General features: G+C 36.3%; 1 protein-coding gene across 1 annotated transcript in view; it reads left to right on the forward strand.

Annotated features, from left to right (window-relative positions):
* Positions 1-18,277, forward strand: part of LOC125656640 (uncharacterized) — a 187,703-nt gene that overhangs the window by 34,070 nt on the left and 135,356 nt on the right. The window contains exon 5 of the mRNA XM_056159300.1: positions 13,233-13,459. Within this exon, the coding sequence (XP_056015275.1) occupies positions 13,233-13,459 (227 nt within the window). The remainder of the gene's footprint in view (positions 1-13,232; positions 13,460-18,277) is intronic.

Raw genomic sequence — 18,277 nt, forward strand, 5'->3', positions numbered from 1 at the left:
TTTGGGATATTATACTGTGGCTCAAACAGGGGGTGAATGAACCTGACAGTATGGAAAGCATATAGTGGAATCAGACTTGTGATGCTGGAAATCTATAGTGATTAATAAACTATACATGTACAAGATCCATAACTATTTTTTTTTTTTCAGTTTGTGAGGGAGAATCCTTATGTCTCTTTCATCTGTAGACAAATAAACAATGTGTTTTGACCAGAGCAATTTCCAATCCTTTTTGCAGCATAAATTCAACATTGTGCCAACTGAGTTAAACTCTGATAGTGAAGTAATACATGGCAGCACCTTATATCATGCTCTTAAAATTTCTGTTTGACACACACTCATGACATCCACTCAAACATTACAGAGTGCAGCAAAATCCCATTGTAATAGGGGATTCAAAATGGATAACTGGTACAACATATGGTACATACTATTCAAAAAGGATAATGAATTTGACATATTGATGTCTTGGAAAAGGAAATTCTGACATCGGGGCTCTAAGCGTTTTCAAACATTGTCATTTGATAAAAGTGTTCTACATTTTAAAAAATAGAGATTAATATGTCTTTACATACATAGGTGAGAAAGTTTCCATTATTCCTAGCCGAGACATACCATGCATGCGCAAAAAATTCATAAACAAATATCACACTACTCACGTAGAAAATGTGGACCTTACCGTCATCAAGCGCAGCGAAACACGCCATTTCGAGATTATAGTCGACGAAAGCTCGGTAACAGTAATGAATAGGGTACACTCATTTTGTATCTATTTTGTGACTTTCTTTATTAAAAGGAACAGTTCTCTAATGTGTAACGTGTAATTACTACGTAATTCAATAACTTGAAGCATGAAGCAGTTTCACTTTGCCACCGGATATAAGAAATTTTATTTCGTATTCCGATCCCAATCGAAAGTTGTTGACTGGGGATGACGTGTTTTAATTCAATCTACATGTACATCAAGCATTTTTTATATCACATTAAAAAAAACCAAATATATACACATACACAATGTTGTAGAGTTATTTCTTGTAAATTTTCTGAGGTTTCGCACCATATTCGATATTTCGCGCCACGGTGTCAATAGGGCTTATGTGCAGTTGTCGTTCGTTTCCCTATCAATGTTTATAGGTGACGCTGCGCTACAAACGACAATTTTTCAACCTTATCTTTTATTTTTCTATGTCTATCAGTATCAATTTGATCGAAATCTTGTATTCAAATTGATTTGAATACAATATCATTGCATTTATTTACATGTCAATTATCAAAATTAGATTAATTCAGAAAAGTTACATGGATTATTTAATGGCGGATGTTTATAAAAGTTTATGTTGATTTACCTAGGAGTAAATCAGCTGACACAGAACCCCCGCTGACGACCACTATACAAATCAATACAAATTACTGCTCAGAAAAGTGCGTGATGACCCAGGGAGATTGAACATAGTTCAACTCCCAAAAATCAATAAGTACTACTGCTGGTCAGTGAGAAAAAATCAATATAATAGCTGGTTATGAATAATAGATGACATTGTAGATTCCAGTATAGAGCGAGGGAATATACGCGCCCTGGTAAGATTTGCTCGGTAAATTTTTCTCCGTTGGTCGAGAGGTACGTCAAGGGGCCGGACGTAAGGGAATGAACCAATCAGAAGCCAGAGGGTGAGAGAAGGAACCAATCAGAATTTAGAAGGAAATATAGATTGTCAGGTTTAGAAATTTATCACGTGATGAAAGGGGTACCAGAGAGGATAATATATAATTATTCATTGAAAAATTTCCCCTTACACTGGGCCCCTACGAAGAGAAAACTAAAAATCAATAAGTACTACTGCTGGTCAGTGGGGAAAAATCAATATAATAGCTGGTTATGAATAATAGATGACTTATTGATTTGGATAAAGAGATCGACGAGAGACGAAAACAATAGAATTATCGGTCAGTTTATGAATAATAAATGAATTATTGATAGAAAACTTTGCGGGATAAAACATAATCTTTTCATTTTATGACTCAATCTGCTAACTTAAAGATACGGAGAGTCGTTCAGAGTGTGCAATGTCCGTGAGATTTCAATACGGGGATTTGTTCGAGGTTAAAGATGTAGACCTTATTTGTCATCAGGTCAATTGTTTAACCGTCAAATCTCATGGACTTTCTCAACAAATTTCTCGCAAGTATCCGTGGGCCGACATATATAGTGACCGGAAATCATTTCAGGGAAGAAATTTAGCTACGTTTAATACCAGAGGCGTCCCCGGTCACATCAAAATGTTTAAAACCCCAAATCACACAACCATAGTTTGTATGCTTGCTCAATGGGACTACGGGCGTTGCCATGATGTTAGAAAAAAGAACAATCACACAGCTGTGAATTGTCTCGGATATTGTGGCTTTGCTGAAATAATTCGGTATATATAGTGTTAAGTCTTTCAAATGTAGACAAGGGTGACAAAATATCAATAACTGTTAAAACCTCTTATGAACGGTTGAACTATATCAACTTATTTATTTTAAAATGTGGAAAAAAGACAGATAAATCTCAACTAAAGAGAGGATTTTTTTTTATTCATGTAATTTGAGTGACATTGAATTTATCAATTGTACACATAATATGTCAAAACTTGATTCAAGGCCATGTATCCCGAAGACTTAGAAACCACGTTGAATTCAATGACTCAGACTGCATCTTCTCACAATTAAAAGCTTCCCCTCACGCTCCAATGCATTCCGATTTGGTCATTTCCAAAGCCTGCGCTACCGGGGTCAATAAGGTCACTTTAAGTTCTATCTGTTTGGATGGCGGATCTCTATTATTTTTTTTGTTTAGGTCCCCTTCCCACAATGTAACATCCCTTGTGATCGGGTCTCTCTATTCCCTCCGAAATGTCTTGAAAATGTCGTATCCATTTTTCAAAATCGGGTACGTAAGGCATCCATTTACCAAGTTTGGCATCGTACATGTACTTCTATGGATCCCGTCTTCGTTTTTTGAGTAAAAGTACACAGTGTACAGGTTTTTCTAGTTTCAAAGGTTGTAAATTACTTCCCCTTATACACAATTGTAGTCTATCAAGATTCTGACTTCGTAATGGAAAGAAAAAAGGGCGATCAAAGGTCAGGTGACCGTATACGGTTTCGCGTCCCAAATATGCTCCATTAGGTTCTACGACAGGTAAGGTCCGTAGTATCCGATACGAGGATCCATTGACGTAGGAATCCCCAATGATATCACAACACACGTGTAGACGTTCGTGGTAAGGCATGTGTAGAGAAATGTCTAGCAAAGCACATTCCCAACATCCATTTAAATCATAAGTTTTGGGAAGCACTACCGCAAAATCCCCAGGCGTGTTCCCGAAAATTTTGTTGTCGTCACTGCCCACAAACAAGTAATGTTCCATGTTTCTAATCTTTTGAATGAATTAGATTGTTGTTGCTCTTATGCTTTTAGACCATAAATAATTAAGATACCTGAATTCCAATAATGTAAGGTCTTCAATAAAAACTGAATGTTCACATTTATGTATTTATACACTAATATATAGTAAAACAATTTCACAACTACAGAGATACACCATTTAGAATAAAATGTCACTTAATTGAATGAATAAAGTTTGATAATGTATATCAGAAAAACACCCATTTTGTGAGTCTTGACTTATTTTGAGACGGAAACGTCATACTGTCCCGTTGATTTACCACGACTGTTGGTAGTAGCGCGGCTGTAGTAATCGTTCCACATTTTGGCGGCGGTGGTGGAATTTCCCGTGTATTTTCTATGGCTGGAAACGACGGCGGCGGACTTGACCGCTGCGGTGACTGTGGAATCGATGGACCGTTGGGCGGCGGCGGTGATTTGCCTTTGTTTTGTATGGGAGATTGCGGCGGCGGCGGAGATTGGCGGTCTTTTAGCGGCGACGGCGGTGGATTTAAAGCTGAGGTTCCTGTGATAATTAAAATAAATACATAAAGAAAATTTATATTAATGTACTAATGACACAAGGATATTAATTGTGCTTTCTACATAAATGTCCAGTACTTAAGATACCTGAATTCCAATAATGTAAGGTCTTTCATAAAAACTGAATGTTCACATTTACGTATTTATATACTAATATATAGTAAAACAATTTCACAACTAGAGATATACACCATTTAGAATAAAATGTCACTTAATTGAAAGCACAAAGTTTGATAGTGTATATCAGAAAAACACCCATTTTGTGAGTCTTGACTTTTTGGGGAAGCGGAGGCGTCGTACTGCACCGTTGATTTACCACGACTGTTGGTAGTGGCGCGGCTGCAGTAATCGTTCCACATTTTGGCGGCGGCGGCAGAACTCCCCGTGTATTTTCTATGGCTGGAGGCGGCGACGGTGGACTTGACCGCTGCGGTGACTGTGGAATCGATGGACTGTTGGGCGGCGACGGCGGCGGCGGTGATTTGCCTTTGTTTTGTATTATTATATTAGTATATAATTAATTATTAATTGTGCTTTCTACATAAATGTGATTGACGGCGGCGGCGGAACTCACCGTGTATTTTCTATGGCTGGAGGCGACGGCAGCAGACTTGACCGCTGCGGTGACTGTGGAATCGATGGACTGTTGGGCGGCGGCGGCGGTGATTTGCCTTTGTTTTGTATGGGAGATTGCGGCGGCGGCGGAGATTGGCGGTCTTTTAGCGGCGGCGGCGGTGGATTTAGAGCTGAGGATCCTGACATGACTAAAATAAATACATAAAGAAAATTTATATTAATGTACTAATGACACAAGGTTATTAATTATATAAATGTGATTGATAGTCCTAGGTGTTTTTCGTAAATCTTGGACTAAGTCCAAGATTTACGAAAAACACCTAGGACTATCAATCACATTTATGTAGAGAGCACAATTAATAATTAATTATATACTAATATAATAATACAAAACAAAGGCAAATCACCGCCGCCGCCGCCACCCAACAGTCCATCGATTCCACAGTCACCGCAGCGGTCAAGTCCGCCGCCGCCGCCTCCAGCCATAGAAAATACACGATGAGTTCCGCCGCCAAAATGTGGAATGATTACTGCAGCCGCGCCACTACCAACAGTCGTGGTAAATCAACGGTGCAGTACGACGCCTCCGCTCCCCCAAAAAGTCAAGACTCACAAAATGGGTGTTTTTCTGATATACACTATCAAACTTTGTGCTTTCAATTAAGTGACATTTTATTCTAAATGGTGTATCTCTCTAGTTGTGAAATTGTTTTACTATATATTAGTATATAAATACGTAAATGTGAACATTCAGTTTTTATGAAAGACCTTACATTATTGGAATTCAGGTATCTTAAGTACTGGACATTTATGTAGAAAGCACAATTAATATCCTTGTGTCATTAGTACATTAATATAAATTTTCTTTATGTATTTATTTTAATTATCACAGGAACCTCAGCTTTAAATCCACCGCCGCCGCCGCTAAAAGACCGCCAATCTCCGCCGCCGCCGCAATCTCCCATGCAAAACAAAGGCAAATCACCGCCGCCGCCCAACGGTCCATCGATTCCACAGTCACCGCAGCGGTCAAGTCCGCCGCCGTCGCCTCCAACCATAGAAAATACATTGGAAGTTCCACCGCCGCCGCCAAAATGTGGAACGATTACTGCAGCCGCGCTACTACCAACATTCGTGGTAAATCAACGGGACAGTATGACGTTTCCGTCTCAAAATAAGTCAAGACTCACAAAATGGGTGTTTTTCTGATATACATTATCAAACTTTATTCATTCAATTAAGTGACATTTTATTCTAAATGGTGTATCTCTGTAGTTGTGAAATTGTTTTACTATATATTAATGTATAAATACATAAATGTGAACATTCAGTTTTTATTAAAGACCTTACATTATTGGAATTCAGGTATCTTAATTATTTATGGTTTAAAAGCATAAGAGCAACAACAATCTAATTCATTCAAAAGATTAGAAACATGGAACATTACTTGTTTGTGGGCAGTGACGACAACAAAATTTTCGGGAACACGCCTGGGGATTTTGCGGTGGTGCTTCCCAAAACTTATGATTTAAATGGATGTTGGGAATGTGCTTTGCTAGAAATTTCTCTACACATGCCTTACCACGAACGTCTACACGTGTGTTGTGATATCATTGGGGATTCCTACGTCAATGGATCCTCGTATCGGATACTACGGACCTTACCTGTCGTAGAACCTAATGGAGCATATTTGGGACGCGAAACCGTATACGGTCACCTGACCTTTGATCGCCCTTTTTTCTTTCCATTACGAAGTCAGAATCTTGATAGACTACAATTGTGTATAAGGGGAAGTAATTTACAACCTTTGAAACTAGAAAAACCTGTACACTGTGTACTTTTACTCAAAACACGAAGACGGGATCCATAGAAGTACATGTACGATGCCAAACTTGGTAAATGGATGCCTTACGTACCCGATTTTGAAAAATGGATACGACATTTTCAAGACATTTCGGAGGGAATAGAGAGACCCGATCACAAGGGACGTTACATTGTGAGAAGCGGATCTAAACCAAAAAAAAAAATAATAGAGATCCGCCATCCAAACAGATAGAACTTAAAGTGACCTTATTGACCCCGGTAGCGCAGGCTTTGGAAATGACCAAATCGGAATGCATTGGAGCGTGAGGGAAAGCTTTTAATTGTGAGAAGATGCAGTCTGAGTCATTGAATTCAACGTGGTTTCTAAGTCTTCGGGATACATGGCCTTGAATCAAGTTTTGACATATTATGTGTACAATTGATAAATTCAATGTCACTCAAATTACATGAATTAAAAAAAATCCTCTCTTTAGTTGAGATTTATCTGTCTTTTTTCCACATTTTAAAATAAATAAGTTGATATAGTTCAACCGTGCATAAGAGGTTTTAACAGTTATTGATAATTTGTCACCCTTGTCTACATTTGAAAGACTTAACACTATATATACCGAATTATTTCAGTAAAGCCACAGTATCCGAGACAATTCACAGCTGTGAGATTGTTCTTTTTACTAACATCATGGCAACACCCGTAGTCCCATTGAGCAAGCATACAAACTATGGTTGTGTGATTTGGGTTTTTTAGACATTTTGATGTGACCGGGGACGCCTCTGGTATTAAACGTAGCTAAATTTCTTCCCTGAAATGATTTCCGGTCACTATATATGTCGGCCCACGGATACTTGCGAGAAATTTGTTGAGAAAGTCCATGAGATTTGACGGTTAAACAATTGACCTGATGACAAATGAGGTCTACATCTTTAACCTCGAACAAATCCCCGTATTGAAATCTCACGGACATTGCACACTCTGAACGACTCTCCGTATCTTTAAGTTAGCAGATTGAGTCATAAAATGAAAAGATTATGTTTTTATCCTGCGAAGTTTTCTATCAATAATTCATTTATTATTCATAAACTGACCGATAATTCTATTGTTTTCGTCTTTCGTCGATCTCTTTATCCAAATCAATAAGTCATCTATTATTCATAACCAGCTATTATATTGATTTTTCCCCACTGACCAGCAGTAGTACTTATTGATTTTTAGTTTTCTCTTCGTAGGGGCCCAGTGTAAGGGGAAATTTTTCAATGAATAATTATATATTATCCTCTCTGGTACCCCTTTCATCACGTGATAAATTTCTAAACCTGACAATCTATATTTCCTTCTAAATTCTGATTGGTTCCTTCTCTCACCCTCTGGCTTCTGATTGGTCCATTCCCTTACGTCCGGCCCCTTGACTTACCTCTCGACCAACGGAGAAAAATTTACCGAGCAAATCTTACCAGGGCGCGTATATTCCCTCGCTCTATACTGGAATCTACAATGTCATCTATTATTCATAACCAGCTATTATATTGATTCTTTCTCACTGGCCAGCAGCAGTACTTATTGATTTTTATTTTTGCTCTTTGCTCTTTGATGTTTGATGGTGTCTAAAAATCCTCGCTCTATACTACTAATGTGTGAAACTTTGCATGGTTTCAAACTGCACTGCATTATATTCATATTATAAGATATGCTGATTCCAAAATTAACTAGTCCTGAATTTTGTGAACAAGTACTATATGCGACAAATATTCGCATACAGTTTAGTGCCCAAATGTTACAAACATGCGAGGTAATTTAAAATTCATCTGCATAATCGAACACAAATACATCTAGGAATGTAAGTAAGTAAGTAAGTAAATGATTTATTATAGTGACATGTGTTTTATACATTACAGAATTGAAAAATACATTAAACAGAATAATAGGAATTTAAACACCCGGCCCATCGGGCCTATATGTCACTTTTAACAGACCCCCCCCCCACATTAAATAATAGATACAGTGGTACATGTATTACACATGACTTATACTATTATGGTATATGATAGACTGTCTGTAGGTGTATGCGGAGAACAGGAATTTTGCAGTTTGTCTTGGAAAATTTAATAATAGAAATTTTGTTTTGTCTAACTCTGACATATTGATCACAGTGGGGTTAAATCCGATACTGGTAAGAAAGATTACTCTAAGATTTGAATAAGAGGAACAATGAAGTAAAAAGTGACATTCATCTTCTACACTATCTGAAGAACATAAAGTACACAGTCTATCCGATAACGCCTCCCCCTTATACCGCCCTGTTTCAATTCTTATAGGTAAGACACCACATCTGAACTAGGCAAGTATAGAACGATGACTTTTTGGAATATCCATGATTACATATTTTTCTGTTTGAAAATCACTCATATTTTTACGGTCGGTAGGTTCTAAGTTTTGGAACGTTATGGACCTCTTCATTCCAGCCATTCATAAAATCCCGACGACGAAGTTTTTCTTCCACTGTGTTCAAGTTACAGACCATACGATTTAGGAAATATACTGTCATATCAAGATATTCAAAAAGGAATTTGACTGTATTTGACCAATTTATGTTGTGTGATTATTCCATATCCCACATGACTTTTTTTTTCGTAAGGCTGTCGTCCGGCATAGTAACGAGTCGATTCCATAGGCGTAAACTATTCATTTGATATCGATAAAATGAAGGAAGCATTACATCCTTACAGGTCAACTGCCTTTTTATTGGTATTATAAATGCTCATTCAATCTCAAATTATAAAACATAAATAAAGCGGCAAGCTAAATTACCACTTATGGTGGTACATCTAGGTATTAGATTTTGTCATAATTGTGTACTATGAACAATGATCTATTACTGCAACCTCGTTATGTTCTTGTGAATATTATAAGTATAAGATGCATACCATTATTTTTTTCTTCTGTCCGAAATTCGCAAAGGCTAGGAAGGATTTCTTCGGTCATTTTTATGGACTTGATAAAACTCAAACCGTTGACACCATATGTTTTATGAGACGATGATTCGTATTGTGATAAATTATTTTGTATTTTTCAAAGATATATTAGAAAACCTGACAGATTCAGTTAAGCTTTGAATTGAAATGTTCTTAAACAAATAATATTAATATTATTACACATGTATACTGTCCTAAAATGTACTGTGACTAATAATGTATGTACACATGTCATAATCTACATGTACACTGTATGTAGAGAGAGGGCAACATAAGTTTTCAGAACATATGCCTATAATCACATTGTATATCCTTGATACTATTATAACATATGATAAAATCAAAACACCCATTGACATGCATGCATAATTATACATGTATGCAAATTACATATTGATTGCTAAATCAATCAATTGAGGATATTCGAGAAAAAAATTCCAATTGGCATATTTCATGTAATTACTTGCATGTGCGAACGTATTTCACACGCAGACATATGTGTCTAATTCTACCACCTGACTATAGTATTAGTGTTTGAAATCTTAATTTATAGTATTCATAGTTTTGAAATTATGAAAATAAAAAAATCTACATTCTTAGTCATGCACATGCAACGTAAAATCTGCGTAAATACATGACTGTATATAAATGTCCCAGTTGAAGGTTTATGTTCAATTCAACCCCAACCCCACATATGCACTTATTTTTAATTACAATGAACTTCGATCTTTGTTTCTATGCGGTGACAAAGCTGGACATTATTTTTCCAGTTTACCTTGTGTATTTATCTCTATTGTTCCCATGACGGAGGAAAATCCTTGCAATTAACATGGAATTAACAAGAAATACACGGGGGGAGTAACTGAAGTACACAGGCATGCTAGCTTGTCAAACGTAACAACACACGGAATATATTTTGTTTTCTGTATTTCATTTCATATCTGTTTTGTTTAACTGAAAAAAATCTTATAACAATATGATGTATATAAAGTGCTTACTATTCTTCTCTCACTTACATTTTTAAGTTTTTTGTGTGCTTTTTAAATTCGCATTTGAATTATTTATTGCATATTAAATTATTACTTTAAAAACTTCCAAATTTTTGTTAAGTTTCAGCATTGCAGAAACCATTAGGAATCAAAGCCTAAAGTTTCCGCAGACTGAAACTTGACGGAAACTATATAATCGTTTACGCACGGCGTAAACCATACGAGAAACCTCAACTTCAGGTTTCCGCAGACTGAAACTTGACGGAAACTTACGGAAACTATATAATCGTTTACGCACTGCGGAAACCATATGGGAAACCTCAACGTCAGGTTTCCGCAAGGTTTCCATATGGTTTCAGTTTTGCGGAAACTAGCGTTTTCATCCAGTGTATCCGAGGTCCCATGACATTCACACCTTATACCGAGCGTTTGTCGATGGAACTGTCCCTAAACATTTTAACGACTTAGGTCTGCCGCGGCAGGAATTCGAACCCCGGCCTTCCACATGCGGGGCGAAGGTTCTAACCTCTCGGCCAGTGCGGTGGTGATTTCTGATTTAGACTATAATAATGAAGATATACGAATATTAGAGCACCCCGCCATAGTTAGACATGTTATCAGCATAACTATTTTGAATTTACAGGCTGTGCACCCTCATCCCGACATACATTGATAATAAACTACACATATAAAATCTGCATAAACCACTGTTTTATCAAAATTGCATGGACAATATATAGTAATTTTAAATTGAGTTTAAAAGACCTCAAAATCTTTCACTGACTTACAAATATCGTTATACAATGACTTGTGGAGGATGACGTGAAACAAAAAAATTAGAGTCCCCCGGTTTTTTTATTCGGTGGTCAGTTACAGCAATTCTACTGTAAAGTTGATAAGTTAAAATCTAAACCATACACACAATAGACGACGGTTTCTAAAATAGTTTTAATAGTTCCCTTAGTTTTTCTTCACGAGGAATTTCGAAATATCATTTGAATTTTTTAACCCCATAAGAAGCAGTTTTCGTCATAGTACTTCTTCATGAATACTGATAAACAAAGTGGGCGGATCTTAACACAAAGGACAGCATTTCCTTTCGGTGAAAGGTGAAGATAACGAACAGTGATCAGTCTGATAACTCTTACAAGCAATACAAAATAGATAGTTGGGCAAACACGGATCCCCCTCTTACAAATCAAGTGACATTATTGGATTGTGTTAGAATCTTGATGTTTCTTATTAAATTGAAGCTATGCATTTTTTCCACTGAACACATACTTTGCATATATGATCGACATTTTTAGTACATGCTGTTTATTCGTTGTGATTACAGGTGATACTATTGTTAATACATTGCTAAAACAGGGTATGCTTACTCCTCGTAGACATCTGATCCCACCTCTGTTGTGTCCAGGGGTCCATGTTTGCCCAACTATCTATTTTCTATTGCTTATAGGAGTTATGAGATTGATCACTGTTCGTTATTTTCACCTTGCATGTACCTAAACACGTTATCAAAATCACACCCGGTCATAGATACCGCCGCTGAAAAAAAAATCAGAACAAATCTTACTGTTAATCAAATAGTTATTGTAGCAGTCAGCATAAAAGGGTACATATACTCTCTCGCTAGTGAGCTAGATTTTCTAGTGATGTGGTAGAGTTTCTCTCTTGATCACACAAATTAAGCAACGGCGTGGATGATCGCTACACGTTATAAATTGGTGGAAGCGAAGTGATTCTGGTCATAGGTTGGAGGCCTACTAACGACTGAGTTTATTTTAAACTCTGGGACGCCATGTCCATGCACGTACGTCTTTTCGTCCGGGGACGCCGTTGGCTGTTGTTAGGAACGACGGAAGCCGTTGCTGAGCAGGTGCCAAACACTCAGAGAGAACTCACGCTAAGCTTTGAGACGATACTTCCCCGACTTTCAGTATAAAAGGAAACTTATACTACCTCGCTAGGGAGCCTACATTTCTTGTGATGTGGAAGAGTCTTTTTCTTAATCGCGAAAGTTAAGCAACGACAAGCGTGCTCACCACATGGCTTGGTGACTGCTATTTTCAACTAAATACGGAAATTATATGGAGGACTATTAACCGTAAACATACGGTTTTTTTTTAAAGAATAGATAAATGAAAAATAGAGACACCTCCTCTCTGGGGGACACACTGATAGAGAAAAATAAAATAAAGGAAGCAGAGAAAACTATCAAGTCTATGTATGTTTAAGATAGCTCCATCCTCATGTGACTTATGAATATTAATGGTTAACAGTGGAAAACCTTTATTAATTTCCACTCAATCTAGTTTAATTCAATTAATAACCAAAGAAAATGTATATGTTGCCACATTTTTAAAGATGTCAGACATACAAAAAACAGAAGTATATATCAACATCAGAATATCACACATTTTCGTTAAACAGAATAATAAAAATAGATAAAAACTCGTTGAGATGACAAAATTTAAATATCATCAGTTTAAAAAAAAACTGTTAATTCATAAATATGTATAAATTAGTCATGTATATGAGGAAAACCAATGTATAATAGACATCCAGTTGAAGAAATTCCAGCACAGGAGTTATTGCCCTTAACAATATTTTAAATCATAAATAATTGATTATCTAAGGAGAATATCAACTTTTGCAGTATTAATAGTTTACAAGATTTTTTAATATATCCAGTGAATAATATTACTCAGAAAGACATATTTCTATCATGCGTAAAATTCAATTTATTAAGACTTTTGCATAAACCTATGATGTCACATGATGATCGATCGACCTTAAATACCCAAGCTCAAGTTTCGGAGAAGTTGTCAAATGGGTTCTTCTTATAGAAACTAGTGTATTCTTAAAGTGAAACATATGTCTTTAATATCAAGTGTTTTTTTCAGGACAGCAGTGACACTCAACAGAAATTCTGTGTCGTATAAGGATGGATTGGGGAATGTGACATTAGCCACCACAAACTTCACAAATCCTAAGACTTCAAATCCACAGGACTCTGTCAATGTGACGACCGCGGTCGTGTCCTCGCTGTTGGCCACCATAGTTGTGATTGGAATAATTCTGTTTTTCTGGTGTAGAAGAAGGATGCGGAGGACACCAGAGCATATTGACGGTAAATACACTGTTCTACTATTGTATTTAAATACGTTAATTTTGATGATTAATTCTGCATCCCTATGAGAATTTCTCTCTCATCTAAATGTCACTATGTTTCACCATCTAAACATTCAGGGAACATGGTGAAGGTTCTGTATAGTATTAATATCTGCTCTGACACGGAACAGTGGGTTCGTAAGTCTTAGGTCGTAAGTTTTATCTTCCAAATAACGCTTATCAAGGTCAAACGTTAGATGAACGACCAGTTTCTACTAATTTTATGTTTGATAGGACCAAAATAAACGTAGGTAGCAAATCGACGACCTTTCATCAATAATCAATTCTTATCCATGATGATTAAAACCTTGTCAAGGGTAATTACTCCTATGCTGGGATCCCATTGGGTCCTCAGTACCCGTTGCTTATCGTAAGAGACAACTAAATGGGGCGGTCCTCCGAATGAGACCGTACAAACCGAGGTGTCGTGTAACAGCAAGTGAGAAATAGTATAGATCCCTTCCTGGTAAAGGCCGTAAGCGCCGCCCAGAGGTCTAAATCTTGCTCCATCAGAGTGAAAAAGTCTCGAGCGAGACGTTAAACAATATACCGCCACCACCTATGCTAGTATTTTCTTTATTTTATGTATATCATACAACGGTTTTCCAGATATCAACAATCGATTCATAGATACCCATCAAGTAGAAGAGTTTTTTTTAACTTATAGCATTGAAAATTAGTCATTCCTCAGCAACATTTTTGTGTATTATCATCATCATCATTTGTAATGCAATTGTATATTTTTTTTCTAATGTTGACATAATTACATGTATTTTGATCAGGTGCGTCTGACACCGTTTTAAAAGTAGTATTATCATTTTCTTTGGTTATTGCTCAAATTAAACTGTATAACCTGGGGATTCATACATTTTATTCCACTTTAAACCATTAATATTTATAACTCACATGGGTATGGAGCTACCTTTATATAGATTTATATACATCAACGACGTCATCAAAGGTGACGATAACGAACAGTGATCATTCTCATAACTCCTGTAAGGAATACAGAATAAAGTTTGGTAACACCGAACCCTTGATATTCCTGAACTGGGATTATACATGTATGGATAGGAGGAGTAAGTAATCCCTATCACCGGTTACACTAGCCAAGAAATATTGTCGTGATCAGGTAAATAGAGCATTCCTTAGTCAAAATAAATGTGCCAAGAACGGCTTAAAAATCGGTATGACACATGTCAGACAGCATTGTCTGGATGATAGCCTGTATTGCCAAAGAGAACAATTATAACAACCATGGGATTTACAAAATACTGTCTTCAAACAAGCCATTTGAAAGTCTGTAACATCAACTTGTTTAACAGTAACCTGCTTTAGTTTCAAAAACTGATCATACTAAAACAACCTTTTGCGTATCCACTCAGTTGAGAGATATAATCACAATAAACACAATATGCAGGTAATGGTGGAATATTGTTGCATGAATATGGGAAGTTAACGACAGAGGAACTGAGATAATACCGTTTTTTTTTTTCATTTTAAAGTTTAGCACTTAGTTTGCCGCTAATGTTTATTCTCAGTAAAATATCTACATGTAAGTAGGAAGCAGATGTTTTTGTTTTATTAAATGGTTTCTTGTATTTCGAGTTCGCATGGATAGATCGAATCGACACATGTTGTCTCATTTAGATTTGAAGGCCACTGCAAGATAATAATTTGTTCTCATGTAGAAGCTTTTGAATAAGCCATACTTCTAGAAGTTTTTAGTTACCTCTTCCCATTTTGTTTTTATCAAACACAGAAAATGAGTTTGCTCCGGTAACATCTGTAATTTTATTTGTTTATTGTTTCTTTAATCCTATATTCTAAACTTGTTTGGGACTAAAAAATTCACAACCATTTTAGAATGTTTCAGTTATCCTATATAGTAAATTCGTCTTGAAACTTGAATATTTACAGCCCCAGTGTAAGAAGATGAGAAGGGAATGTAGCTACCTTTGGAGTAAGACAAGTGTATGTGTATATCTACATATCAACACCACATATTTTGAACAAGTTTACACACATCGTCGGATATCCAGGGGTTGAAAAGAAAACAAGATCAGCCGTGGGTATCTGACGATGAATAATACATATCATTTCCCAAATAACAATGTTGGATGTTAACATCTTAGTTTATTATATATGTCTGTTTTAATTTTATGGATAAATTTGTAAGGCATGAATAGTTGCGTCTGATAACGAAGTCTCATTACAGTGCAACCATTCTAGATATTAGTTGTTCTTGAATTTGAGAAATGGTGGAATGATACCGATTTTGACTGCGGATAACTTCTTTTACCTGACCAGGGTATAGGGCTCACGGCGGGTGTGACCGGTCAACAGGGGATGCTTACTCCTCCTAGGCACCTGATCCCACCTCTGGTGTGTCCAGGGGTCCATGTTTGCCCCAACTATCTATTTTGTATTGCTTGTAGGAGTTATGAGATTGATCACTGTTCGTTATCTTCACCTTGCATTTGACCATCGAGTTTGTATCTCTGCTGGTGGACAGATTGTCCCCGAGGATACTCGTCGCTCGATATATTTTTCTTCATGAATATACACAATAACGAAACAATACTGTCTGACACGTCGCCCAGTATGAAAAGGTGTCACTCTATGGAGTCTATAAGGGACACAGGCTCCCACAGATCGGTTGGTATTCCTCGGATTATCCTTCGAAATATCTAAAGATTTGTCTTATATACAATCGTCAGATTTTCAGCTTTGGTTCAGAAACTAAAATTTTTATACCCAAATTCAAGACTGTTATGTTTTTTTAAAGAGATATTTTTGATAATTCCTTTTTCGACCCCATGTTCTCAACTTCAAAATGTCCTGCACAAAATGCAAAACTTGTGATATACTGATCACTACAAATGTATTTAATAGTAATCTAACTGGACTTAGTTTTTGTACTAAAACTTTTGATAATTTGACATGTAAATATTCCAACGTTGTCTACGCCATTGAGTGTAACCTGTGTGGCTTAAGGTATTCCATCAATCATGAAAGGATAATGAACAGTTTTGAAGGATTTAGATCAACTTAAAAGTTTATTGTTAAATAATGATGAAAGTGAAGCAGATGAAATTCACATGACTGGTAAACGATTAGAAGCTGACCTTTTTGCACTTAAGACTTTTTGGAAGAGTTGTTTGCCCCTTGTAAAATAAGAAAAATCTAATTTTCTAAAAATATGTGCGGTCCATGATTAATTTTATTTCATATATTCATAAAAAGAAAGTGTATGCAACTTTCTACCAAAAGATTAGTATGAAAATATAATTTGTTTTTGAAATATTGTAAACATGCTTTTCCCATATACTTCAATGTTAAATTCTAGGTGAAATAAATCAAGCAGTAAACACAATTTTGAAAATTCCTATGGTGGATTATTTTTATTTGATGAACCCTTTAAAATGATACCATGATTACAAATATTCCACCATCCATTTATTAGATATGAAATATGGTTATTATACCTTGAATACCTTAATTTACGTGGGAAAAACCAAGGGTTCACTTACTAAAAGAATATCGGGGCAAAGCTTACAATTAATAATGGTGGTAACCTACTTCTTTACAAGCATTTTAATGCACTGGGCCACTCTATCTTGTCCATGAGGGTAGGGGTATTGGAAAAAAATTACCAGCACACAAACAATCCACCATTAAGCACCCATTTTTGTAGACAACGAGAAGATCACTGGATCAGGGCCCTAGGCACTGCATTTCCATATGGATGTAATGCCAATGTGTATGATGTGGGAATTTGACTAGTCTACAAGGAAACAACATGAATGTGATGAGACTCTTTCCCAATAACCAAAGACGGAAATGCAGTCATGAACATCGTTCATATAAAATACCAAGTATAAATGATGTCACGTTTGATTCACTTTTGCCTAACGTCAACAGACAATTAAGTCCACATCATATTCGTACAAAATTGTATTCTGTTTCATTGACAGTTTTACACACGTTATTTGAAGAAGCTATGGCTAGTCTATACTTGGATTTTTCAACACCTGAATATCGACTGAAGTTTATAATTATGGATGTTGCCCATCAAAGACTCTTTAAACCAGCACGGACCATGAACGATATTCCTTCCAAATTATACCGCCAGTTCCTTAAGCTCCAATTTACAAAGGAATAGATGCCGTCAACATAAGCAACATTCTTCGCCATAAAAGGGTTCAGTCGTGTATTCCAACTTATTTCAAGTTCAAGTCTACACCCTGTATTTCCTACAGCTATATTTCAACTATTGCATCCAAACTTTTTAATTATAAACAAATTTTTCAGTGCCTAGATATAGACCATCTTATACGTAATCCACCAACGTTTTCTTGTTCTTCATCTTCTTTCAACTATAGTCCAGCTGGACATGTCATTACTGGTGATATTGATATAGTTAAAAATGAGGACCTGAAATCACTTATTCTAAAAGGTCCTAAATACAGAAAACATCGGTCTTTTAATTGGCGATATAACTTCAGCTCTATTATGAATTCTGTCGAAGATTATATCAGACGATGGGCTAAATGTGAAAAAGAAGAACTTGATACATTGTCAGAATGGGTTAGACGCATAAGATGGATATTAAAATCCCACATTAGACATATGAAAACAAAAGTACGTACTATCTATCCTTCTGTGTTTAGTAAACCAGAAGTGATATAAGAATCATACAGGTTACATGAGGAATATGTTTTGGTTCTAGCTGACAAAGCTAGTAACAACATTGTCTTTCTTTGCAAGGCTCATT

The sequence above is a fragment of the Ostrea edulis genome, chromosome 3, assembly GCF_947568905.1.
Source record: "Ostrea edulis chromosome 3, xbOstEdul1.1, whole genome shotgun sequence".
Classification (NCBI taxonomy): domain Eukaryota; kingdom Metazoa; phylum Mollusca; class Bivalvia; order Ostreida; family Ostreidae; genus Ostrea; species Ostrea edulis.